Source organism: Lithobates pipiens, unplaced genomic scaffold (genome assembly GCF_037356315.1).
Source record: "Lithobates pipiens isolate NorthernLeopardFrog02 unplaced genomic scaffold, aLitPip1_a1.2 Scaffold_18, whole genome shotgun sequence".
Lineage (NCBI taxonomy): Eukaryota > Metazoa > Chordata > Amphibia > Anura > Ranidae > Lithobates > Lithobates pipiens.
This window is the reverse complement of record NW_027507758.1, coordinates 437,643,454-437,671,158: the sequence shown is the minus strand read 5'-3', so window position 1 is coordinate 437,671,158 and position 27,705 is coordinate 437,643,454. Positions and strand designations below refer to the sequence as shown.

The 27,705-nt window shown below is 44.8% G+C and overlaps 1 protein-coding gene across 1 annotated transcript in view; it reads right to left on the bottom strand.

Annotated features, from left to right (window-relative positions):
* Positions 1-8,039, bottom strand: part of SUCNR1 (succinate receptor 1) — a 35,502-nt gene extending 27,463 nt beyond the window's left edge. Inside the window, exon 1 of the mRNA XM_077488130.1 lies at positions 7,993-8,039. Coding sequence (XP_077344256.1) covers positions 7,993-7,995 — 3 coding nt within the window. The 5' untranslated portion in view covers positions 7,996-8,039. The remainder of the gene's footprint in view (positions 1-7,992) is intronic.
* Positions 8,040-27,705: the final 19,666 nt, after the last annotated feature.

Below are 27,705 nucleotides of genomic sequence, written 5' to 3'. Positions count from 1 at the left end.
TGCTCCCGAAAAAACGGCCGTTTTTAAAACTTTTTTTTGCATTGATCCATGTCCCCTGGGGCAGGACCCGGGTCCCCAAACACTTTTTAGGACAGTAACTTGCAGAATCTTTTCTCTCTGTCAAATCTTTTTTCTCTGTCGAATATTTTCTCTATATAATCTTAGACTAATAGAGGTTAGGCACATTCGACCACAGGTTCTATAGACAGATTGTTATTGTCAGAGTCATGTCGAATCTCCTATTCTATATCGAACTGTTGTAACAATGAAAACAAAAATAAAGCATTTATTTATGTCGGATCTTTCGTTTTTCGGATTTTGTGCTTTCGTTATCGTTTGTCAAAACGAAAACGAAAATAGCTGAAATTCGGACGAAAATGCATTCGGACGAAAACGAATGCACATGTCTACTGTATACTGCTGTTATGAGTATATAGGGCCTGGGGGCCCCATGCCTTTACTTTTTTGAATTTGGGTACTTAATATCCGTACAAGACCCAAAGGGCTGGTAATGGGCAGGGGAGGCTACCCATGCCATTTTTCACAATGATTTTCTACTGTATTGCCGGAACCAGACATTAAATTAAAACCGCAAGCAGTTTTAAATTACTTTTTTCCGTTAAATGTAATTTTGTGCAGGGACTGTTAAACTCTAAACACGGGAAACACGTGCCACAGGCATACTATATATTTTTTTCTTTTTAATCGTCATTAAAATCAGTGTTCCCGAAAAAAGTCAGTTTTTAAGAAAAATTTAGGCATTGATCCATGTCCCCTGGTGCAGGAGTCGGGTCCCCAAACCCTTTTTAGGACCATATCTTGCATATTAGCCTTTAAAATGAGCACTTTTGATTTTGAACGTTCGAGTCCCATAGACTTTAATGGGGTTCTAACGTTTGTGCGAATTTCCAGTTTGTTCGAAGCTTCTGGTGTGAACCAAACCCGGGGGGTGTTCGGCTCATCCCTATTTAAGATATAGCTTATGGAAACCACACTTATGCCCTGTACACACGACAGGATTTTCTGACAACAATATTCTGGATTTATTTCTGACAGATGTTGGCTCAAACTTGTCTTGCATACACACGGTCATGCAAATGATGTTGGAAATTCCGAACGTCAAGAATGCAGTGATATACAACATGTACAATGAGCCGAGAAAAATTAAGTTCAATAGCTTCTCTTCTGCTTGATTCCGCGCATGCGTGGAATTTTGTGCTTCGGAATTGTGTACACAAGATCGGAATTTCCGACAACGCAAATACGTGTAAATACGGGGCAAAAGACGGTGGGCTCTGCTCTGTTTTTGCACTGCTGGCTGGACCACTCAAGCACAGAGGAGCTTGGTGGAGGCACAGAGGGTCACTGTATGTGTAGGTATCCCCTTGTTAAGGATACCAGCCAGTTCTGGCTCCTTAACAATCACCTGCTGGTGTCCTTAAACAATCAGTTGTCGGTTGCTAAGGAGCCAACACCTGACGGCGTCCTTATCAACCAGCTTTTCACTGCTATTCACCGCTTATGGGCTGCTTGTGCTCTGCTAATGCATTTTAGAAGCGCTGCCGTGTGAAAATAGATATGCTGCAGTGTGAAAGGGCCCTTTGTATTTCATTTGTGACAGGATCACTTTAAATAGGTAAACATATGTATCATAGTGATGAGATGAACTGTTAAACAATAAAAACAAAAACAAAAACAAACAAAAAATGCAGCCACCACATCTAAGAACTGGTAAGATTAAAAATAATAAAATTCTGTTTTGGGGTTTAGATATTCTTTAAAAACATTAGGGATATGTGAAATAACTTTTCTGACTACATTATATTCAGCATAGGGCACAGTTCTAAAATGTATGTGCTATATGTTAGGTGTTAAAGTCTAACTCCAGGCAAAAACTCCCTTCAGTTGTGTGTGCCTTAAACAATTCCCGATATGGTGTTTCTTTACTTTCCTGAAATTTAGATTACTTAAGTAATTTTGTTTCACTTTACTTACTGCAATTTCCTGCATATGAGAAATCATGCTGACAATGAAAGTGCCAGTGTGAGCCAATCTAACTCTACAAAATGATGCAACGCTCTCATCTAAACTTGTTCTTAGGAACTGAAAGCTAAAATAGGAGATGTTTAGCCAAGCTTGCAGGAAAGAAAAATGCTAGGAAAACCTCATTAGTGGTCTTATGCTCATTCAAAGTCAATTGGACAGGCTGGAGGTGACCCAGGAAGATACAAAGCTGCCAACTATGAACAGTGATGTGACCCTCTATCTGTACAGGAGGGTAGGAAGGCATGAGAAGGCATTCTATCGCCGCGTACACACGATCGACAGTACGACGGACAATTTGATCATGTGTGGGCTCCAGCGGACTTTTTCATCGTAAAAGTCCGGAGGACTTAGAAAGTAGTTTTGACTCAAAATTTGTCTGCCGGACTTGGCTTTCAGCGGACAATCCATTCATCAGTGTGCTAGTCCGACGGACTATGAATGACGCATGCTCTGAAGCAAGTATGAGAAGGAAGCTATTGGCTACTGGCTATTGAACTTCCTTTTTCTAGTCCCGTTGTACATGCTGTATGTCATCGCGTTACAAATCGCCGGACTTTTGGAGTGTCCGTGTGTGGCCAAGTCCGTTCGTTATAAAGTCCGGCGGATTGTTTGCCGGACCAAGTCCGCTGGACAATTCGATCGTGTGTACGCGGCATTAGACACACCAGGGTGGCATATTCTATATAATGCAGATGGTCTGCCACACTTTTACATTAGATTTAGGGAGTTAGAGTTTTGACCCACAGTGGTGGTTATCTAATAAAGTGGAGTTGGCTAGTCCACATGGCAGGATCCTACTTATATTTCCTCACATTAGTTTATTTATTATTCCTCTCCCTTCTCTGTGACCATATTTTGACTTTGGGCCATCTAATACAATTGGCAACAGTCATGGATCCTGAAGAATTGATTTAATTACCCAGTTAAGGACCAGCCACCGCAGTTGTACTCAGGGCTGGACTGGGACAAAAATTTAGCCCTGGACTTCATCCAGACCAAAACACTATATATATATATATATATATATATATATATATATATATATATATATATATATATATATATATATATATATATATATATATATAGTTGGGAGGGGGGGACATTACTTTGACAGGCTGCCACTCAAACCGGCCCACTGAGCCATCGGCCCACCGGAAAACTCCCGGTAGTCCTGATGGCCAGTACATGCCTGGTTGTACTGCGGCAGGTTGGCTCACCTGGGCAAATTGCTGTCATGTATGTCGGCCACTTTAAGACTACTAGGGGATGCATGCAAGCCCGTGGTGCAATTCCGGAGCCATTGAACCTGGTGGTGGCCACAAAGTCCACAGGCCACCCGCGATCGCTCCTGAGAGAGACAGAACAGGGATCTGTCAAACTAAATAGACAGATCCCCATTCTGTGAGGGGAGGATAGACAGATCTGCTGTTCCTAGTGATTAAGAACAGCAATCTCTCTCCTCCCCCAGTAACTACACTGCCCCCCACAGTTATAAACACCTCCCTAGGGAACGCTTAACCCCTCGATCGCCCCCTAGTGTTAACCCCTTCCCTGGCAGTGACATTTATACAGTAATCAGTGGCTATTTTTACTACTGACCGCTGTAAAAATGTCAGTGGCCCCAAAAAAGTGTCAAAAGTGTCCGATCTGTCTGCCGCAATATCGCAGTCCCACTCAAAATCGTTGATCACTGCTATTACTAGTAAAAAAAAATTATAATAAAAATGCCATAAATCTATCCCCTGTTTTGGAGACACTATAACTTTTATGCAAACCAATCAATATCATTTTATTGTGATTTTTTTTATTTTTTTTACTAAAAATATGTAGAAGAATACAGGTCAGCATAAACTGATGAAGAAATTATTTTTTTTACATTTTTTGGGGGGGATATTTATTATAGCAAAAAGTAAAAAGTATTGTTTTTTTTTCAAAATTGCCAGTCTTTAAAAAAAAAAAAAAATGCAGAGGTGATCAATTACAACCAAAAGAAAGCTCTATTTGTGGGAAAAAAAGGATGTCAATTTTGTTTGTGTACAACATTGCACGACCGCACAATTGTCAGTTAAAGTGACGCAGTGGCACATCCCAAAAAATGGCCTGGTCATTAAGGGGGCAAATCCTTCCGGTCCTTAAGTGGTAAATGTGTTAATTATAGATGCCATTCTAAGGACAGGTGTCTATATTTATTCTATTTACACTTTCACACACTATTTGGGATACAGCTGCTTATACCAAATAATGTTTATATTCAATTTAAACCAAAATTTACAGATGGCCATATGTTAATCTATTGCATAGAATGGTTTTAAGTCTGTGCAATAAAGACATTGTTGGAGGGACCAGGGAGACTGAGCTGTTGAGAGAAAGACTTGAATAACCTCTATGCTTCTGCTATAAACTTTGAGGATGAATTGATCCACAGTACCTTCATCTACAGAGGTTAGTGAGGGCTTGTTTTAAAGCAAATTTTGTGTTTTTTGAAGTGTTATGAAACCCTTTTTATAAAAAATTTATGTTTTTTTGAATGTATATCCTAATCACTTGTGTTGTTGTTGCTCCCTTTATATTTCTAGCATCTCTTTGCAGGACGAAACTGTATCCCATTAAAGTATGCTCAGGAGGTGGCTCCATGGTCTTCTGGGGCTCCCTGGAGACACCCTGATGTGAGCTTCTGGTCAGTATGGCAACACAGAAGAAACCAACAGAAGCTAAATGCTAACAGGCATGCATATGCAAAGGAGTCAGCCACAAGGAATCATGGGACCTGATGCCTTTGCATGGTATGAGCAGTGCTTGCTCCCTGAACAAAAGTTTGAGGAAGCATTGCTGGGAGACATGGAGCTGTATGAATGAAAAGGTGATTCTTCGGGGACCAAATAGGAATTAGCAAGAATTCCTAGTATTGTGTTGCTAAAGGGGAAATGCTTTTCTTCACTTAGAACATAATACAAATACTACCTTAAGTAGTTTTTTATGAGCCATTTTTTTCAATCTGAGAATCTGTTAGGTTAAGTTCAGACATGTCCGGCTGCAGTTTGCAGTCTGGTGTCCGGTGCAGTTTTGTTCACCATTTTTTTACTTGAATTCGCACCTAAACTGAACCCAAAATTGCAAAGGACCCTTTTCAGAAATGGGTCACGGCTGCCCTAGACATAGGTGAACTGGCATCATTGAAAGCCGGTCTGATTTGCATGTTATGCGAATCGGATGCAGTTAAAAATGCATCCAATTCGCATATATGTAAACCGAGCCTTAGAAAGACTTTCGCCATCACAGTGATGGTGAAAAAGCTGTATTGTTGCCTTTCCTTACTCTTTTAAAAAATGAATTTTTATTTCTGTCTGTGTTGCTGTTGCAGATTTTCCCTCAGTTATGGCTAAGGATGAGCTTCAGGCACGTTCGTAACATCAGGTGCCCATGCCCGCCAGGAAGCTGACACTCCGCAGCACTAATCACAGGTAGTGAGACATTTCCCGATATGGGCAGCCATGGATCGGGAAATGTCTCACTGCCTGTGATTAGCGCTACGGAGTGTCAGCTTCCTGGCGGACGTGGACAGTTACAAACATGCCTGAGCTCATCCTTAGTTACGGCCAATAGAACAGAGCCCTAGATAGCAGTAAAAACCTGACAGGGGTTTGTATTCTTCCCCACTATATCCAAGACTATAAAAACAGTTTATTGAACCTTGTAAATACCTAAATGTTTATAGACTGACCATAGAATCACTTTAAGCAATTTCACATTTTTGAATCCACACACATTAATATTTTAATATTGAAATCATAATATTAATATGAAATCACTAGTTACATGCAGATTAGCCACATTATTTCAGTAAAGATGCACATGCAGTTGTGGTCATGATCATATAAGGGCTGGACAAAAACTAGGGAATCCTCCCTAATGTGTTATTGTATTCTGACAGCGTGTACTCCCCTGCTGTCATAATACACTGATCAGTCTGCAGCTGACTTGCTGCTTCTCTGTTCGAACAAAATTTTAACCACAACCCCAAATGTGACCACGAATGGAAATAGCCATACATGGATTGAAATTCAGTGCAGTCCCTGCTGATCTGGCTAAGTTTCGATCCATCTATAGCCAGCTTTGTGCTCATCACATGTTACAATCTAATTGGACAAGCTCCTTTAGATCAACCAACGATTATATAGTGCAAGGACCTGAATGATCGGATACAGCTTGATTGGATAGTTTAAATATGTCCTCATATTACAACACAGATTTGGTAGGTGTGAGTTTCATTGTTTGGAGATTGTATGGTAAGAGTCTAAAAAACAAAGAAGAGAGTAGCGCCATCTAAGTGCAGCGTAATAAAAACATTTTAATATAGGACAGATGATTTTAAACTCACAAGATTGTAGAGATTACAGTGCATGTTAACTGTCCTATAATAAAATGTTTTTAACAAGCAGATTGCGCTGCTCTCTTCTTTGTTTTTTACTGTCTACAGAGCCCCTTCCAGCTTGTTATGAGCCAGCAGCCATCCAGAGTAAGCTCATCTGTGACTACACACCTCTCGCTGCATTTGAACACTCATGCATGGACTCCCCACTATAGAGAGTAGATTAATTGACAATTTCTCTCTATTTGAGCTGACAGAGCACACATGAACATATGTATACAATATTTCTGTGCTTGAAAATATGGTAAGAGTCTAACATATTTGGTGACCTTAAAGCCGTGTACACACAAGCAGACTTTTCATCAGACTAGGTCTTCCCGACGGACTTTCGGTGGAGTTCCGATGGACTTTTAAAAAAATGAACGGACTTGGCCACACACAATCACACCAAAATCCAACGGATTCTAACATGATGATGTACGACCGGAATAGAATAAGGAAGTTCATAGCCAACAGCCAATAGCTGCCCTAGCATCGTTTTTTGTCCATCAGACTAGCAGAATTTCTCTATAGGAACTGGGTCCGGCGGAGTTCCGGCCGAAAAACTTAAAACATGTTTTATTTCTAAAGTCCGTAAGATTTTTGGACAGCAAAGGTCCACCGTCGCCCACACACGATTGAATTGTCTGACGGATTCGTTCCGTCGGACCTTTGCTGTCGAAAAGTCAGATCGTGTGTACGCGGCATTAGACATTGCAGTGATCATCTAAATAATTTATTTTTTATTCCCCACAATAAATCTCACTGATAAAACATGCTGTCAAAACCTTTTGTGTGCCAATATGCATTCTCTGTGTTCCAGCCATATTTGCACCGGTTGTGTTAATTCAGACAAAAGGTAAAGCTCTAATCCAAGTGCACATTCTATAACTGCTAAAAAATTAGCAGAAAATAAATAAATAAATCATTTACTTTAGAAAATGGAATCAGCCCATTTTCAATTATAATTTATGATAGCCTTTATTTAATTGAATTCCTTTCAACTCTACCCTGCCTACCCAATATTGTAATTATCCTAATCAATGTTAGTAAACTTTAAATAACGCTCTGAACACAAAGTAAGCCTTTAATTCGTTGAACGCAGCCTTCATTTACTGAAATTGCCTGAATATTACATTGGAAGATTATTGATTACATTCAAGCAAAATGTCATATTCTAGGAAACCAACTAAACTCAAATTCACAAAGGTCGTGCATGAATATTGTATGTACCACCAGGCTAAATGCTGCGTTTAGATTTGTTCATTATTTTCCCTTAAAATCCTACTTAATACTAAAAAGTGGGAAACAAGTAGTTATAATAAATGGATATAATAAGGAAATGTATTGCAGCCACCTGTAACTTAGAAAAGATCTTCTAATTAACATCTTTTAAATAAACCTGTTGCTTGTGTTATGTCAATTTCCAAAAATATATAATTACCTGCTTTTTTTGTGACGTGTTGGTTATTGTGTGAACTCCGTTTAGCTATTGAGCTTGTTATAAAGTGTAATGTGAAAAGTGCAAAACTTACCATAGTAGCAGAAGATCTGGGTCCTCGCAATCCACCAGCAGCCTGTGGCACTGGGTGCATCACTGTGCCTCCTCTATATTTATCAGGCAGCAGCTGTAAGAGTCTCATTTGCATATCTTGAGTTACACTAGTTAATAATTCAAACACAAGTAACAAGCCTGTGCGGCTAAACTAACATTGTGGTTAGCAACCGCCAGGAAGGAATATAGTTTGGAACATTTATACCCATAAACAACCAGTCATATTTATGAAGATTTATTTTTGAAATTACAGCAAACACAGTAGTAAGAACAGATTACATTAGCATTCCTATTAAGATTTCTTGCTTGCCAGTATTTTTTTTTCTGTCATTAGTGTCTTCAAACAAAGCAATTCTGTATTTGCTAAATGAAGACATTTTATTATATTGTAAAAACACAAAGCTATTACCAGGTGGCAATACTTTCCCAAAAGTAAATATCACATAAATGAGTCATTGTTTTCTTTTATTTTTTTTTATTTTTTTTTCCCTGCACTGTTGATCTGAATATCATCAAAGCATACACTGCTCAGTTATACCTTTATGCCCACCCACCTAATATTAAGTAGGTCCCCAATTTTGCGGCCAAAAAAGTATTTTTTGTCTCCAAAACTGCCCAAACCTGTTGAGGCATGGACTCCACTTAGATCTCTTAAGGCATGCTGTGTTATCTTAGCCCTTGTACACACGGTCGGACATACCGACAACAAAATCCGTTGGATTTTTTCCAACGGATTTTGTCCGAAACTGGTGTTGCATACACACGGTCGGACAAAGTTGTCAGAAAATCCGATCGTTCGGAACGTGATGACGTTCGTTCATTGCAATGGGACTACGTTGCGGCTAGTAGCCAATAGCTTTGGTCTCGTAATTTGATCTGAGCATGCGTGGTACTTTGTCCGATCGGAATTCTCTACAAACAATCGGACAAAGTCCGATTGGATCATATTGTCGGAAAATTTTATATCCAGCTCTCAAACTTTGTTGGTCGGACATTCCGATGGAAAAAGTCCGATGTAGCCCACACAGGGTCGGATTATCCGACAACATGGTCCGATCGGACCTTTTCGCTCTGAATTTCTGACCATGTGTACAGGGGTTTACACCAAACCGTCAGTAGTAGATCCTTTAATCCCGTAAATTGTGAGATGGGAACTCCATTTATCAAACTTGTTTTTCCAGCACATCTCACTTGATTGGATTGATATCTGAAGAATTTGGAGGCCAGGTCAAATTCTCAAATTTGTTGTTCTGTTCCCCAAATCAATCTTGAAACAATTTTGTAGTGTGGCAAGGTGCAAACTGGCACATATACAATACCATTTCCATGAAGGAGTGTACTTGGTCACCAACAATGTTTAGGTAAGTGGTACGAGTCCAAAAGCATTACACTGTCTCTGCCGGCTTTCTTTCTTCCCATAGGGAATCCTTTTTCCCCCAGGTAAGCAATGCACCCGACCATCCACATGATGTAAATCAGGGGTGTCCAACCAGTAGCCCGGGGGCCATATGTGGCCCGCGGAGCCCTCTTATGTGGCCCGTGACCTCCTGCTCTGTGATGGAATAGAATAATGTTATTAATAGTAAGTTTATTACTAACATCACAGTGTATATATGGGCATATCTGTTCTGCAGTGGTTACTGGCCTGCTTTCAAACTGATCTGCAGATGCAGAGCAGTGCACCTGGGGGTTACCTGCACTGATCAATAAGCCCCTTTCCCACGGTCAGTCTGACCCAATTGGACCCTCCATTCACCTCTAAGGAGTAGAAGATGTAAATGGATTTGTGTCACCAAGTTACCAAGCCGCTTAGGTGGCCCTCGCTCTTCAAAAGGCACCCCTGATGTTAATGAAAACATGATTTGTCAGACCAGGCTATCTTCTTCCATTGCTCTGTTTTCCAGTTCTGATACTCACGTGCTAATTTAAGTGCTTTTAGCTGTGGACATGGGTCAGCATAAGCACCCTGACTGGACTGCTGCTATGCAGCCCCATACACAATGAACAGTAATGCCCATTTTTTCTGCTTTCAACTTCATGGACATGTTTACAGTACTTCCTGTCTAAAATATCCTGCTGACTTTCAGATGCTATTGTAAAAGATAATCAATGCTATTCACGTAATCTGTGTGTGGTCATAAAGTTATGGCCGACTGATGTTTATTATCATACAATCACAGTTGTATGGTTTGTGCATGATTTAACATAAAGCTGTATAGATATAAGAGGGTCTGTGCATTTCTGCCAGCTAAAAATTATATATAACACCAGCACTTACATAATGAAATTGTGAATATCAGTGAATAAATGCCCTAACGAAGTGTACAACAACCAAACCAAACAGCACTTGCACTTACATCTATACAAAAAATAACCAATGTCCAAGTGAGTCCCAAATCCGAACTTATTGAACACTAAATATAAGTTCTGATTTGTTACTCACTTGGACATTTGTTATTTTTATTTATTGTATTATGTGCAACCAAACAACGTAATGTTCAATTAGCAAAGCTAAATACTAAAAATAAAATACTCATACAAAAAAAAATTAATATATAATGTCCACACTGTTTAAATGTGCAGTTCAAAAAAGCATTGGGACAGAAACTAAAAGAAATACAATACACAAACAATAAAAAAAAGTTTAATAATAAATACCCTTCCACCGAATGATGACACCACTTGTGACTCCAGTGTGATACACTCTCTCTATGACTAACCGGATAGACATGCCTGTCATCAATAGGTAGTACACACTCATAGAGTTTTACTCCAGTAGTCATAGGTCACCACTAGGGATGAGCCGAACACCCCCCGGTTCGGTTCGCACCAGAACTTTCGAACGGACCCCGCGTTCGTTACGAACATTAGAACCCCATTGAAGTCTATGGGACTCGAACGTTCGAAATGGAAAGTGCTAATTTTAACGGCTAATATGCAAGATACTGTCCTAAAAAGGGTTTGGGGACCTGGCTCCTGCCCCAGGGGACATGGGTCAATGCCTAAAATGTTTTTAAAAATGGCCGTTTTGGCGGGAGCACTGATTTTACTGACGATTAAAGTGAAAAAAAAGTGAAATATTCCTTTAAATATGGTGCTTGGGGGGTGTCTGTAGTATGCCTGTGAAGTGCCACGTGTTTCCCGTGTTTAGAACAGTCCCTGCACAAAATGACATTAAACGGAAATAACACCATTTAAAACTGCTTGCGGTTTTAATGTTATATCTGGTTCCTGCAATATGGTTGAAAATCATTCAGAAAAATGGCATGGGTAGCCCTCCCTGCCCATTACCAGCCTATTTGGGTCTTGTACGCATATTAAGGGGAACCCTGTACCCATATTAAAAAAAGGAAATGCGTATGGCCCCCAGGCCCTATATACTCAGAACAGCAGTATACAGGCGGTGCAAACAAGACAGGGACTGTGTAGGTTTGTTGTGTTAAGTTGAATCTGTTTGTAATTTTCAACTGGTACATTTTTAAAGTGTAGCTCCAGTCAAAAAAACTATTTTTAAGCTTTTTGGAAAACATAGGGAAGGGTTATCACCCCTGTATAATTTGTTTTGTCGTCCATCTTTTTTCATCTCACTTGCTGCTGTCTCCTTGCGTTTGCAAGTAGGAGATGTTTGTAAGTTGGATGTTTGAAAGTAGGGGCCTGCCCTATATGCTCTGCAGAAATGGCGGAACAAGGTGTTGGTTTTGCCACAACATTGTAAGCCCTCAAAGTGACTCTTGGTGGGCGCTGGAGCGCCCTGCTGTGAACGATTATATCAAGAATTGTAATTACATGCCATTGTTGAACAGTGGTAGAAAAATTGACCTTTGGTGGTTGTGGTGCTGGTGCCACAACACTATAAGTCCTCACCGTTACTCTGGGTGGGCACAGGAAGGGGCCCTCCTGTGAAATATTATATCAAGAATTGTAATTACATGTCCCTGTTAAACAGGGGCAGAAAAATTTGGCCTTAGGCACTGCTGCTGGTGCCACCACACTGCAACCTCTGCCATATACTCTAGTTTTATTGCAGGAATTAGCCCTGCTGCAAAGCATTGCATCAAAAATTGTACTTAAACGCCCCTGTTAAACAGGGGCAGAAAAATTGGGCCTTAGGCACTGGTGCTGGTGCCACCACACTGCAACCTCTGCCATATACTCTAGTTTTATTGCAGGAATTAGCCCTGCTGCAAAGCATTGCATCAAAAATTGTACTTAAACGCCCCTGTTAAACAGGGGCAGAAAAATTGGGCCTTAGGCACTGGTGCTGGTGCCACCACACTGCAACCTCTGCCATATACTCTAGTTTTATTGCAGGAATTAGCCCTGCTGCAAAGCATTGCATCAAAAATTATAATTAAACGCCCCTGTTAAATAGGGGCAGAAAAATTGGGCCTTAGGCACTGGTGCTGGTGCCACCACACTGCAACCTCTGCCATATACTTTAGTTTTATTGCAGGAATTAGCCCTGCTGCAAAGCATTGCATCAAAAATTGTACTTAAACGCCCCTGTTAAACAGGGGCAGAAAAATTGGGCTGATGGCATCAACCAGAACCAGAAATGTTTTTCCAACATATCAGCGGAGGAGGAAGAGGATAGACAATCAACATAACAGGACAGTCACTCAGCATCAGCATAGGCAGTCTTGAAGGGATGTGGTATTTCAAAAAAAATTATTCGGTTACATCAGCTTCAGGTGCTTGGTAGCTGTGGGTGATCCAAGACTGATTCATCTTGATGAAGGTCAGTCGATCAACTGATTCGGTGGACAGGCGCACCCTGTGATCGGTAACAAAGCCACCAGCAGCACTGAAGGTGCATTCCGAAAGAACGCTGGATGCAGGACAGGCCAGTAGCTCAATTGCATACTGTGCAAGCTCTGGCCAGTGATCCATCCTCAAGAACCAGTAAGCCAGAGGATTTTCGGTGGGAAAGGTGTCCAAGTCTGACCTTGCCCCTAGGTATTCCTGCACCATGTAAATCAGACGCTGGCGATGGGTGCTGGAACCAATCATACCTTGGGGCTGCGGACTAAAAAATTGTCTGAAAGCATCAGTCAGACGGCCACCTTCTCCACCGCTCCTTCTGACCGATGCCTCAGCAACACGTTGTCCAGGACCAGGAGTTTGTAACCTCCCAGTCTCTGGGAACGCGTTGCACAGAGCTTTCTGCAAGGCCTCCCGGAGATGTCTCATCCTCTGCTCCCTCTGCGATGGCAAGATAAGGTCGGCAAACTTACCCTTGTACCGTGGATCAAGGAGAGTGGCCAGCCAGTAATGGTCCCTCTCCTTGATCCGAAGAATACGAGGATCCTTCCGCAGGCTTTGCAGGATCAGGGAGGCCATGCAGCGTAGGTTAGCTGAGGCATTCGGTCCGGAGTCCTCTGGGTCACTAAGGACAACATGATCCGCAGCTACCTCCTCCCAGCCACGTACAAGTCCACGTGTTTCTTGGGACTGTAAATCATCCCTATAAGACTGCTGCTGCTGCTGCTGATGCTGAGTGCCAGCCTCCACCTCCATGCTGACACAATCATCCTCCTCCTCCTCTTCCTCCTCCTCATCCTCTTCCTGTGTGATGGGTGGCACAGCAGGAACACTGTCTGGATAAAGGGGGCCTTGAGAGGCAAGGAAGTCCTCCTCTTCCTGCCTCTGTTCTGCCTCAAGTGCCCTGTCCATTATTCCACGCAGCGTATGCTCCAAGAGGTGGACAAGAGGTAGTGTCACTGATGCATGCACTGTCACTGCTCACCATCCTTGTGGCCTCCTCAAACGGTGACAGGACAGTGCATGCATCCCTGATCATGCCCCACTGGCGTGGTGAGAAAAAACCAAGCTCCCCTGACCCTGTCCTGGTGCCGTAGTCGCACAGGTACTCATTGATGGCCCTCTGCTGCGTGTGCAGCTGCTGCAGCATGGCCAATGTTGAGTTCCATCTGGTGGGCATGTCACATATAAGGCGGTTCTTGGGCAGGTTCAACTCCTTTTGGAGCTCAGCCAGCCGAGCACAGGCATTAAATGATCGGCGGAAATGCACACAGACTTTCCTGGCCTGCTTCAGGACATCCTGTAAGCCGGGGTACCTGCCCAAGAACCGCTGCACCACCAGGTTAAGGACGTGAGCTACACAGGGCACATGGGTCAGTTGTCCCTGTCGGAGGGCGGAGAGGAGGTTGGTGCCATTGTCGCAAACCACCATTCCTGGCTTAAGCTGGTGTGGCGTCAACCACCTCTCGGCCTGCCCCTGCAGAGCTGACAAAACATCCGCCCCAGTGTGGCTCCTGTCCCCCAAACAAACCAGCGCAAGCACGGAATGGCATCGTTTTGCCTGCGTACTTGCGTAGCCCCTGCAACGCCTACGGAGCACCGCTGGTTCTGAGGACAGAGCACTGGAAGAGGCCATGGAGGAAGAAGAAGAGGAGGGGGTGGAGGAGAGAGGTGTGTCACAACCAATAGTAGCATTTTGGAGGCGTGGTGGCGGAACAACCTCCAACACTACTGCACCTTGTCCTGCATCCTTCCCAGCAGCCAGAAGAGTGACCCAATGGGCCGTGAAAGACAGGTAATGTCCCTGTCCATGCCTGCTGGACCATGAGTCAGCGGTAATATGCACCTTACCGCTGACCGCCCTGTCCAGCAAGGCAAGGACATTGCCTTCCACATGCCGGTAGAGAGCCGGAATCGCCTTCCGTGAGAAAAAGTGGCGTTTGGGGACCTGCCACTGAGGAACCGCACATTCTACAAACTCACGGAAGGGGGCCGAGTCTACCAACTGAAAAGGCAGCAGTTGAAGTGCTAGCAATTTAGCCAAGCTAGCATTCAACCGCTGGGCATGTGGATGGCTGGGAGTAAACTTCTTCCGCCGGTCCAGCAGCTGGGGCAGGGACATTTGCCTGCTATAATCGGACGTGGGTGTACCGCTAGCAGAGTTCCCGGAAGCACTTGGCTGTGACACACCTAATTCTACACCTTCATTCCTCTCAGAGCAGGTTTCAGAGAGGACTGAAGGTCTAGTGGGGTTGGAGATGCCAGCTGATGAGGAGCAAGGAGAGGTCCGCTTTGTTCTTTGGTGTGGGTCTTTGAGGTACGCTTGCCAACGAGCTGCATGGCAGGTCAACATATGTCTGGTCAAGCATGTGGTGCCCAAGCGGCTGATGTTTTGGCCACGTGAGATACGCTTGAGACATATGTTGCAAATAGCAGCGGTGCGATCTGATGCACTCGTCTCAAAAAAGGCCCACACCAAAGAACTTTTAGAATAACGCGCAGAGGCAGCGCTCTGCACAGGCGGAGCTCTGCGGTGTGATTCAGTCGGTGTGCTGCCCCTAAGCTGGCCCCCGGAGGGCATCCTGCCTCGTTGGACATATGCCTCCTCCTCCTCCTCCTCCTCCTCCTCCCTCCTTCCAGGCACCCACGTGGAGTCAGTGCCCTCATCATCCCCTCCCTCTTCATCGCTGTAGAAAACCTGGCAGTATGCTGCAGCTTGTGGAACATGACTGCCAGATTGCTGTCCTTCTTGAGCATCCCCTCTCTCTGCGCTCACGCTACTGCCTTCCTCTAGCTGAGTGTCATCATCAGAGCCCACCAAACACTGGGCATCCTCCTGGAGCATGTACCCAACACTGTGCTCAAAGAGTTCAGGAGACTCCTCAGGAGGACGTGGTGGGTCTAGGGAAGGAGTCACTGATGATGACATTGAGAGGAGGGAAGACGATGCGTTGGCAGCTGCTTTGCTAGTACCCTGAGACTGGGTGAGAGAGGATGAGGAGGATGAAGAGGGCTTGGTCATCCACTCTACCAAGTCGTTGGCATGTTGCGGTTCAACATGTCCAGCTGCCGAAAAGAAGGACAAGCATGTCCCATGGCCACGTGCTGATGACAATGCACCGCGTCCATGACCAGCACTGTTGTCTCTAGACACAGAGCCTGCTTGCCCTCTTTTATCGGCTCGCGCCTGTCTGCCTCTCCTTGCTGGCCTTCCAGACATGGTAATGGCCTGAAGGGAGTTGGGTAAAACAGCAGTTGGGTAGTTTATATTGTGCTGGAGGCACACACAACTTCCAATAACTCCTGCAGATGGCAATTGGGCTCAAATAGAGAACAGCTATGTAGGTGGATTATAGCGGTATGTACTGGGTACAGAGCACGCAGACAGCACGCACTATCTCCTAACACTACTGACTGCAAGCTCTATTATTAACGATAGATCACTAGCTATATAGGTTAGGTGAATATCGCGGTGTATACTGCGGTCAGGGCACGCAGACAATAACCAGAAAACAGCAGAGATAAAGGGGTATATACAGATGTATACTGTGCTGTGCTGGAGGCACACACAACTTCCAATAACTCCTGCAGATGGCAATTGGGCTCAAATAGAGAACAGCTATGTAGGTGGATTATAGCGGTATGTACTGGGTACAGAGCACGCAGACAGCACGCACTATCTCCTAACACTACTGACTGCAAGCTCTATTATTAAAGATATATAAATATAGTGAAGTGAATAGTGAATATAGTGGTGTATACTGCGGTCAGGGCACAGACAGTAACCACTACACAACAGCAAGATAGGAAATCAGCCAAAAACGATCGGTGTGTACTGTGTTGAAGGTACACAGAACACCCACTGCTTCAGATGCTAACACACTACACGAGGCCGCCTCAATGGCGGCCTTATATAGTGTGGGGCGTGCACTACACAGCCTCAGCTATGATTGGCCACAGGCATCCTGCCTGTGGCCAATCATGGCTCTCCTCGCTGCTGGCGCTGCGATTGGCCAAGCATGCGGGGTCACAGTGCATGCTTGGCCAATCATGAGCCAGCAATGCACTGCGCCATCGCAGTGCATTGTGGGCCGTGCGCGCCACATGAATTTTGACGCGAACGGACCAAGAGTTCGGATTTCGTCGAACGGACGAACAGCCAATGTTCGAGTCGAACGTACGTTTGACTCGAACACGAAGCTCATCCCTAGTCACCACTCCACATTAGCAGTACAATGCTGACAAGCTGCTCATAGATGATGGTCAGATTTTTAACTGAAATCTGTAATTCATGAAGCTAGTTTATAATCTTCACATCCTTAATCTCTGAACTGGTGCTTCAGAAGTTCAAAGGCTTGAATATTTCCCTGTGAATACTTGGACAGGACTTCTGTCACTTTTCCCCCAAAGCTGACCATTTTCTTTGGTGAAGGAATAAAAAACCCATGAGATTCAGTCATTATATCCTTGCCAAAATTCAAACATGCCAACAAATATAGCTTTTATCCAAAGAAGAGAAAACAAATCCACAGCTCAACACAATGTGCCCGACTCCAAAATGCAATGAGAGTTATAGTAGAACTCTCACTGCATTGTAGAATTGGGCACATTGTATTGAGCTGTGAATCAGTTTTTTTGCAAAACCCAAGTCATCCGACAATGCAGATCCATGTCAATCATGATGCCCCACACCTGCTGACACACTGAAAGAAAAAAACCTGATGACTCTAACACAATGATGGCCACTCACCAATTGACAAAACCTTAAGCTGCCATTGTCAATTTAAGAAAGGGGCAGGAATAGTGGTGATATTTGCCCAAATACAGCAATAGGCATAAGCTAACCCACGGCTTTAGAATCTTAACAGTCTGGAATCTCTGGCTGCCTTTTTTCTGCCCAGATCCTTTGATTTTTCAAACTAAGTTTGTCTAGTTGGGTGGTGTTGGCAGAGCCACCCATAGCTCAAATTGCATCCAGTTTACAGAAATCAGACAAACTAGAGGTTACATGGCCATAAACATTAATGACTCATGACTTTATGTCAGTAACATACAACACGTGGACACTGCATGCAGACATCACAATTCAGATTCCAGTGGAATTTGCCCTTTCTACCATACTCGCTATTTGCCTGTTCACTGCTGTTTGCATATAGACGTATACAGAAGACCTACATCAAGATAATAAAGGTGGTCTTGTATACGTTTAGCAAATGTCCGCTTCGTTTTTTCAATATAGAAAGCTCCGCATGTACATGTTGCCATATACACCACTCCTATAGTTTGACAGTCCCCATATGACTTTGATATTAAATAGCCACCTCTGGGCAATGGGCACATGTTACCACTCCCTAATTCAGGGACATTAATTGCAGCTTCTACATTGGTAAGTTCCAGATTCCCCCACTGCTCCTTCCAGGGGGCTGGAGGTGAATAATGACTGTGGACCAGACTGTCCCTCATAGACCGTGATCTCCTAAACACTATCTCTGGCTGGGTCTTGACATATTTTGAAATTATAGTGTCCTCTGCAAGGAAATGCCAGTTGCAGGCCATCAATTCACAGAATTGATACTGTTGAGCACTAAAAGAAGTAATAAATAACCTCTTACTTCTATTTTTAGATTTATAAATTTGATGTTCTCTTTGGTTTCATTTTGCTCTCTGATAGGCCCGCTAGTGTTAGATGCAGATCTGAAACATTAGTGGCTTTGTCATGGTGGAGGGTGGAGTTGATTGGATGGTTGATAGTGGATCATTGTGTGTTGTAGAGGCTTTGATATATATGTGTGGGAGGAACAAGGCAGCCATCAGAAATTGTGGGGCCCCTTACACAGCTTTAGGACTGGGACCCCCAGGCCTGAGCACCAACATTCCCCAGGGTCCACCCATTGGCCACCACCGAATCCGCTCTGAATGGAAAGGAATACAATTTACATCCTACCAATACTTAGATGTGGTGGCTGCATTTGTTTTCTTTTTTTAAGCTTTTTATTTTTTTCTGTTTTCCCTGGTGATCTGTTCAGTAACAAACCTCTTGTATTAGAGTGCCCCCACTCTAGATGAAGGAGCAACAGGGACACCTTTAGACAGCAGTCTGAGGGGCAGGGAGGTGGGGGGGGGGGTTGTTAGATGTACTAGCAGATTCAGGTTACACTAAACAAATTGAATCCATACTCCAGCTCACACATTATAATCAGGTACAGCAAACATTTTTTTTTCCTTTTGGGATAAAGGTTTTAAATAAATGAATGGAAACTGATCAGTGTAAGCACCTCTGGCAGTATTAAATGGTTTGTCTCAACCCTCTAACTGCTACATCTGCAAGACAGCTCGCTCTATTGAAAAACAACAGACTTACTAGCAGGATCACCAGGTGACAATAAAAGAAATAAAACCTAAAAAAGAAAACGAATGGGGCCACGACATCTAGTAATTGGAAATCTGCAATAAAATAAATGTTTGCTTTGGGATTAATACCACTTTAAGTGGATAAAGTTAATAAAGTAATTCTGTTATACCATTATAAACTACATTTATAAGAAAAGTATCTCACAAAAGTGAGTACACCCCTCAGATTTTTGTAAATATTTTTCTCTATCTTTTCATGTGACAACACTGAAGAAATTACACTTTTCTACAATGTAAAGTAGTGAGTGTACAGCTTGTATAACAGTGTAAATTTGCTGTCCTCTCAAAATAACTCAACACACAGCCATTAATGTCTTAGCCCTTGTACACATGGTCAGACATTCCAACAATAAAATCCGTAGGCTTTTTTTCAGACGGATTTTGTCCGAAACTGGTGTTGCATACACAAGGTCGGACAAAGTTGTTGGAAAATCTGATCGTTCGGAACGTGATGACGTTCATTCATTGTGACGGGACTACGTTGAGGCTAGTAGCCAATAACTTTGGTCTTGTAATTTGATCTGAGCATGCGTGGCACTTTGTCCGATTGGAATTCTCTACAAACGATCAGACAAAGTCCGATCGGATCTTGTTGTCAGAAAATTTTATATCCAGCTCTCAAACTTTGTTGGTCGGACATTCCGACGGAAAAAGTCCGATGTAGCCCACACGCGGTCGGATTTTCCAACAACATGGTCCGATCGGACCTTTCCCATCGGAATTTCCGACCGTGTGTACAGGGGCTAAAACAAAAGACCCTAAGTGAAAATGTCTAAATTGGTACCAAAATGTCAATATTTTGTGTGGCCACCATTATTTTTCTGCACTGCCTTAACCCTCTTAGACTTGGAATCCACCAGAGCTTCACAGGTTGCCACTGGACACTTCCACTCCTCCATGATGACATCACGGAGCTGGTGGATGTTAGAGACCTTGCGTTCCTCCACCTTCCGTTTGAGGATGCCCCACAGATGCTCAATAGTGTTTAGGTCTGGAGACATGCTTGGCCAGTCCATCACCTTTATCCTCAGTTTCTTTAGCACGGCATTGGTCATCTTGGAGGTGTGTTTGGGGGCCATTATATTGGAATACTGCCATGCGGTCCAGTCTCTGAAGGGAGGGGATCATGCTCTGCTTCGGTATGTCACAGTACATGTTGGCATTCATGGTTCCCTCAATGAACTGTAGCTCCCCAGTGCTGGCAGCACCCATGCAGCCCCAGACCATGACACTCCCACCACCATGCTTAACTGTAGGCAAGACAAACTTGTCTTTGTACTCCTCACCTGGTTGCTGCCACACATGCTTGACACCATCTGAACCAAATAAGTTTATCTTGGTCTCATCAGACCACAGGACATGGTTCCAGTAATCCATGTCTTTAGTCTGCTTGTCTTCGGCAAACTGTTTGTGGGATTTCTTGTTCATCATCTTTAGAAGAGGCTTCCTTCTGGGATGACAGCCATGCAGCCCAATTTGATGCAGTGTGTGGCGTATGGTCTGAGCACTGACAGGCTGATCCCCCAACCCTTCAACCTCTGCAGCAATGCTGGCAGCACTCATATGTCTATTTACCAAAGACAACCTCTGGATATGATGCTGTGCACGTGCACTCAACTTCTTTGGTCGACCATGGCGAGGCTTGTTCTGAGTGGAACCTGTCCTGTTAAACTGCTATATGTTCTTGGCCATCGTGCTGCAGCTCAGTTTCAGGGTCCTGGCAATCTTCTTATAGCCTAGGTAATCTTTATGTAGAGCAACAATTCTTTTTTTCAGATCCCCAGAGAATTCTTTGCCATGAGGTGCCATGTTGAACTTCCAGTGACCAGTATGAGAGAGTTAGAGCGATGACACCAAATTTAACACAGCTACTCCCCATTCACACCTGAGACCTTGTAACACTTATGAGTCACATGACACCGAGGAGGGAAAATTTGTCCCAATTTAGACATTTTCACTTAGGGGTGTACTCACTTTTGTTGCCAGCAATTTAGACATTATTGGCTGTGTGTTGAGTTATTTTGAGGGAACAGCAAATTTACACTAGCTGTACACTGACTACATTGTAGCAAAGTGTAATTTCTTCAGTGTTGTCACATGAAAAGATATAATAAACTATTTACAAAAATGTAAGGGGTGTATTTACCTTTGTGAGATACTGTAGATGATGGGAAGGAAGAAGTTCAATAAACAGACTGGGGTAAAGCTATTCCCAGCACTAGCAGGGAGAGAGAGAGGGGAGGCCGGGAGAGAGAGAAAGAGAGAGGGGGCAGGGAGAGAGAGAGGGGGAGGCAGAGGGAAGAAGGGCAAGGAGAAAGAGAGAAGGGAGACAGGGAGAAAGAGAAAGAAAGGGGGGCAGGGAGAGAGAGGGGGAGGCAGAGGGAAGGATGGCAGGGAGAGAGAGGGGGAGGCAGAGGGGAGGATGGCAGGGAGAGAGAGGGGGAGGCAGAGGGAAGGATGGCAGGGAGAGAGAGAGGGAGGCAGAGGGAAGAAGGGCAGGGAGAAAGAGAGGCAGAGGGAGAGAGGGGGGCAGGGAGAGAGGACAGGGAGAGGTGGGAAAAGGAGAGAGGGGGAAGGGAATAAGGAGGGGGAGAGAGAGAGGGGGGAGAGAGAGAAGCAAGAGAAAAGGAGAGGAGAGAGGGGGAGAGAGAGAAGGGGTGAGAGAGAGGAGGGGGAGAGAGAGGAGGGGGGAGAGAGGGAGAAGAGGGAAATGAGGGGGAAGGAGAGGAGGAGGGGAGAGAGGGAGAGGGGGGAAAGAAGGGGGCAGGGAGAGGAGGGGGGGAGAGAGAGGAGGGGGGAGAGAGAGAGGATGTGAGGGGAGAGAGAGGGTAAAGAAAGGAGGGGGATAAAGAGAGAGGAGGGGGAGAGAGGGAGAGGAGAGGTAGGGAGGGAGAAAGAGTCTGGTCAATAAGAGTGCTCACTCACTTGAATGGTCCCGGGTGGCTCTCAGTCAGTGGCTTCTCTCAATGTGGCCGTTGGCTTGTTTAATCTTCCCGCCCTCACATCCCCTTCACAGACGCAGCAGCACACAGGCAGGGAGAGAGGGCAGAAGAGTTGTGTATGTAAAGCTCCGGCATGCTGGAGGGGACGGAGCAACGTGGGGATCCCCTCCTTACAGGACAGCCGCATCTCCTGAGCCACCTGTCACTACACATTGAGACCCGGGTTGGTCGGGAGGATGGAGTGACCATCAGAGGAAGAGGAGGAGAAGAGCAGGTGTATGGACCTCCGCCTACCCCTGCATGCTATGCCACTGGTTGGAGTCAGGAGCCAGTGCAGCGGGTGGCACCAGCGGGAGTCGGGACTAGTGTAGGGGGTGGAAAAGAACAAAGGGGAGGTGCTAACTTGGGGCCCATGCCTTCCAAGGGACCAGGTCCCTCAGGATGCCAGAGCCCCTTACACCAGTATGGGCTATGCCCCCCTCATGGAGGCCCTGGTGAGGAAGAGGGGTGAATTCAATATGAATGTACTATGTATTGTGTGTGTGGTACAGTGTGGGGGTTTGTACTTATGGGTTTCATGATATTCATCATGGTTATGTCGTATGATTGATGTGGATGTGGTTGTGGTGGGTCCATTTGACCCATCGATGTTTTGTTATGCATGAATGTGTGCTTGATTAGATTGAGTGTAAGTTGGTTGAATGTTTGTTGGTTGTACATGTGGTGATGTGGGAGCCCGTGTCACTGCGTCCAGGTCCCCTTGGACATTGGCTGGAGGTGGTTATTGTGTGTGCATGTATGTGCCTATATGGTTGTCCCTTGGGTCTTGGCTGTCTATGTGACACTGGAGTGAATATGCCTTGGTTATGTGTTGGCGCAGACTGTTGAGGTGAATGGATGATTACATGATCTTTGTATTTGAATATATTATTCAGGTTTATACTAGGTGACGCCTGCCTCTTTGCCTTGGTTACGATCCAATGTCCGCCAGACTAGGCCAGTAGGTCTGACACTGTTAACTCTTCTCTTCCTTGAGATGTTGACTCAATGCTCTCTCTGGCCGCAATGACAGGGACGCATTGTGCTTGGATAAGGGTTTAATATGGACTTTTTTCGGCCTAGGGCTTTCCCCTTTAAGTCCATACCAGGTGACGTGGCTAGCGAGGTGTCAATCTCGCAGATGAAGGCGGCGACATTGACTTCCTTCTCTAGTCCCATCTACCTGGAGTCACATTCAAAATGAACGGACTTTTCTCTGTGTGTGGGCAAGTCTTTTCAAAAGTCCGGCGGACTAGCGCACAGATGGCCGGATTGTCCGCCGGACTGCCGAGTCCGGCGGACAATTTTGAGTCAAAACTTCTTTCTTATGCCACGTACACACGACCGTGCTTTTTGACAGCAAAGGTCCAACGGAACGAGTTCGTCAGACAATTCGATCTTGTGTGGGCTTCATCGGACCTTTGCTTGCCAAAAATCTGGTGGACTTTAGAAATAGAACATGTTTTAAATTTTTCCACCGGAACTCCGCCGGACCCAGTTCCTACCGAGAAATCCGCTCGTGTGTATGCTAGTCCGACGGACAAAAACCGGGCGAGGGCAGCTATTGGCTACGAACTTCTTATTTTAGTCCGATCGTACGTCATCACGTTCGAATCCGTCGGACTTTGGTGTGATTGTGTGTGGCCAAGTCGGTTCATTTGGAAAGTCCATCAGATCTCAGTCAGAACTCCGCCGAAAGTCCGTCGGACCTAATCCCCTTGAAAAGTCCGGTCGTGTGTACGCGGCATAAGCCTGCCAGACTTTTGGGAACAAAAAGTCCGCCGGAGCCCACACACAGGCGGATTGTCCGCCAGACCAAGTCCGCCGGATAGTCTGATCGTGTGTACGGGGCATGAGAATACATTAAAAATATAACAACATAACACCAACGGTTTAAAAAAGAAGCAATAACATGGCCACTTCCTCATGGACGTCTCAGCTAAAGGCCAAAACTTTGTCACATACTTTGTGCTAATGTATTTTTATATTTGTGGTTTGTATGTGCCAGTCTTGTTGACGTACCTATAAAAATCTTGAGAAGAGGAAATATTAATCAGAAGTTTTTTTTATTCTGAGCTGAGTGTCAGCTTAATCACATCAAAGCGTGCATGCTTTTATATTCAATCTGATCAGGGATAGATATAATAATATCAGACTTTTGTTCTGAATCCAAAACAGTATTTGATCACCTCTGTGGTTTTTATTTTTTGCGCTATAAACAAGTTGAAAAAAAAAAATAACATTTTTTACTTTCAGCTATGAAAACTATCCAATAAAAAAATTGAAAAAAATAAATTTCTTCATAAATGTATGCCAATATGTACTCTGCTACATATTTTTGTTAAAAAAAAATCCCAAAAAGCGTATATTGATTGGTTTATGCAAAAGTTAGAGTCTACAAAACTATGGGATATTTTTTACTAGTAATGGCCGTGATCAGTGACTCATAGAGGGGGCTACAATATTGCAGTGGATATTCTGACACTTTTTCGGAACCAGTGATACTAATACAGTGAAAATATGCACTGTCACTGTACTAATGATACTGGCTGGGAAGGAGTTAACATCAGGGGCGATAAAAGGGTTAACTGTGTGCCTAGCCAATGTTTTACTATACTTTGTAAGGTGCTTTTTACTAGGGGAAGAGATGGAATTTATTCCCTGCTTTGCAGGGACACAAACTCCACCCCTTCCCTTCTGTCAGAACAATGATCTGCCTTGTTTACAGATCACAGTTCTGTCTCTCTACCTGATGATCAGCAGGGTCCAGAGGTCATTAAGTACCCTGCACCCATCGATCGGCTTCCGCAGTGTGTAATCACAGCTGAAGCGAGCAGCGCACATGCACCCCCCTCTACCCGGAAGTGTTGAATCGTGTAAATATACAGTGGTGTGAAAAAGTGTTTGCCCCTTCCTCATTTCCTGTTCCTTTGCATGTTTGTCACACTTAAGTGTTTCGAAACATCAAACCAATTTAAACAATAGTCAAGGACAACACAAGTAAACACAAAATGCAATTTGTAAATGAAGGTGTTGATTATTAAAGGTGAAAAAAAATCCAAACCATCATGGCCCTGTGTGAAAAAGTGATTGCCCCCTAAACCTAATAACTGGTTGGGCCACCCTTAGCAGCAACAACTGCAACCAAGCGTTTGCGATAACGTGCAATGAGGCTTTTACAGCGTCCTGGAGGATTTTTGGCCCACTCATCTTTGCAGAATTGTCCTAATTCAGTTACATTAGAGAGTTTTCGAGCATGAACGGCCTTTTTAAGGTCATACCACAACATCTCAATAGGATTCAGGTCAGGACTTTGGCTAGGCCACTCCAAAGTCTTCATTTTGTTTTTCTTCAGCCATTCGGTGGTGGATTGCTGGTGTGTTTAGGATCATTGTCCTGCTGCAGAACCCAAGTTCGTTTCAGCTTGAGTACACGAACAGATGGTCGGACATTCTCCTTCAGGATCTCTTGGTAGAGAGCAGAATTCATAGTTCCTTTTATCACAGCAAGTCTTCCAGGTCCTGAAGCAGCAAAACAGCCCCAGACCATCACACTACCACCACCATATTTTACTGTTGGTATAATGTTCTTTTTATGAAATGCAGTGTTCCTTCTACGCCAGATATACTTGGACACACACCTTCCAAAGAGTTCCACTTTTGTCTCATCGGTCCACAGAATGTTGTCCCAAAAGTCTTGGGGATCATCAAGATGTGTTGTGGAGAAATTGAGACGAGCTTTGATGTTCTTTTTGCTCAGCAGTGGTTTTCTCCTTGGAACTTTGCCATGCAGGCCATTTTTGCCCAGTCTTTTCCTGATGGTGGAGGCATGAACGCTGACCTTAACTGAGACAAGTGAGGCCTGCAGTTCCTTGGACGTTGTTGTGGGGTCTTTTGTGACCTCTTGGATGAGTCGTCGCTGCGCTCTTGGGGTAATTTTGGGCAGCCGGCCACTCCTGGGAAGGTTCACCACTGTTCCATGTCTTCGCCATTTGTGGATAATGGCTCTCACTGGGGTTCGCTGGATTCCCAAAGCTTTGGAAATGGCTTTATAACCCTTTCCAGACTGATAGATCTCAATTACTTTCTTTCTCAATTGTTCCTGAATTTCTTTGGGTCTCAGCATGATGTGTAGCTTTTAAGGATCTTCTGGTGGACCTTACTGTGTCAAGCAGCTCCTATTTAAGTGATGCCTTGATTGTGAACAGGTGTGGCAATAATCAGGCCTGGGTGTGGCTAGAGAAATTGAACTCAGGTGTGGACAACCACAGTTATAGTATGTTTTAACAAGGGGGGCAATCACTTTTTCACACAGGGCCATGATGGTTTGGATTTTTTTTCACCTTTAATAATAAACACTTTCATTTACAAATTGCATTTTGTGTTTACTTGTGTTGTCCTTGACTATTGTTTAACCACTTGAGATCCGCGCTATAGTAAAAAGACGTGTATAGCGCGGATCTCAATTTCCGGGACTACGTCTATTGACGTAGTCCCCTTTAAGAGTTCCCCGCGCGCTCCCGGGAGCGCGCAACGGGGAAAATCTGTGTTGGCCGTGTCCGCTGGACACAGCCAATCACAGATCGCTGTAAACGGCCAATCACAGCGGCCGTTTACAGCGCGATCGCCTCCTCCAATGGGTGATGATCTCAAATGTAAACAAATGAGATCATCACCCATTGCCGAACGTGTCTCCTCACACAGCGATAGCGTGTGAGGAGACCGAAGGTGTTTGTGAGTTAAAAAAGTGACAGTAAAGTGATAAAAAACCCACCTGTGCCCAGATCTACCCTGCCAGTGCCCAGATCTACCCTGCCAGTGCCCTGCCAGTGCCCAGATCTACCCTGCCAGTGCCCACCTGTGCCCACCTGTGCCCACCTGTGCCCACCTGTGCACCGCCAGTGCCCACCTGTGCACCGCCAGTACTCCATCTGTGCACCACCAGTGCCCGCCAGTGCCCCGCCAGTGCCCGCCAGTGCCCACCAGTGCCCGCCAGTGCCCGTCAGTGCCAGCCAGTGCCAATCGGTGCCCATCTGTACCAATCGGTGCCCATCTGTGCCTCAGCAGTGCCCATCTGTGCCGCCTAAGCAGTGCCCATCTGTGCCGCCTCAGCAGTGCCCATCTGTGCCGCCTAAGCAGTGCCCATCTGTGCCGCCTAAGCAGTGCCCATCTGTGCCCATCTGCTGCCTTATCAGTGCACATCCGTGCAATAAATCAGTGCACATCTGTGCCGACCTATCAGTGCCCATCTGCCGACTCAGCAGTGCCCATCTGTGCCGATTCAGCAGTGCCCATCTCCGCCGCCTCAGCAGTGCCCATCTGCCGCCTCAGCAGTGCCCATCTGCCGCCTCAGCAGTGCCCATCTGCCACCTCAGCAGTGCACATCCGTGCAATAAATCAGTGCACATCCGTGCAATAAATCAGTGCACATCTGTGCCGACCCATCAGTGCCCATCTGCCGCCTCAGCAGTGCCCATCTGTGCTGCCTCAGCAGTGCCCATCTGTGCCGCCTCAGCAGTGCCCATCTGTGCCGCCTCAGCA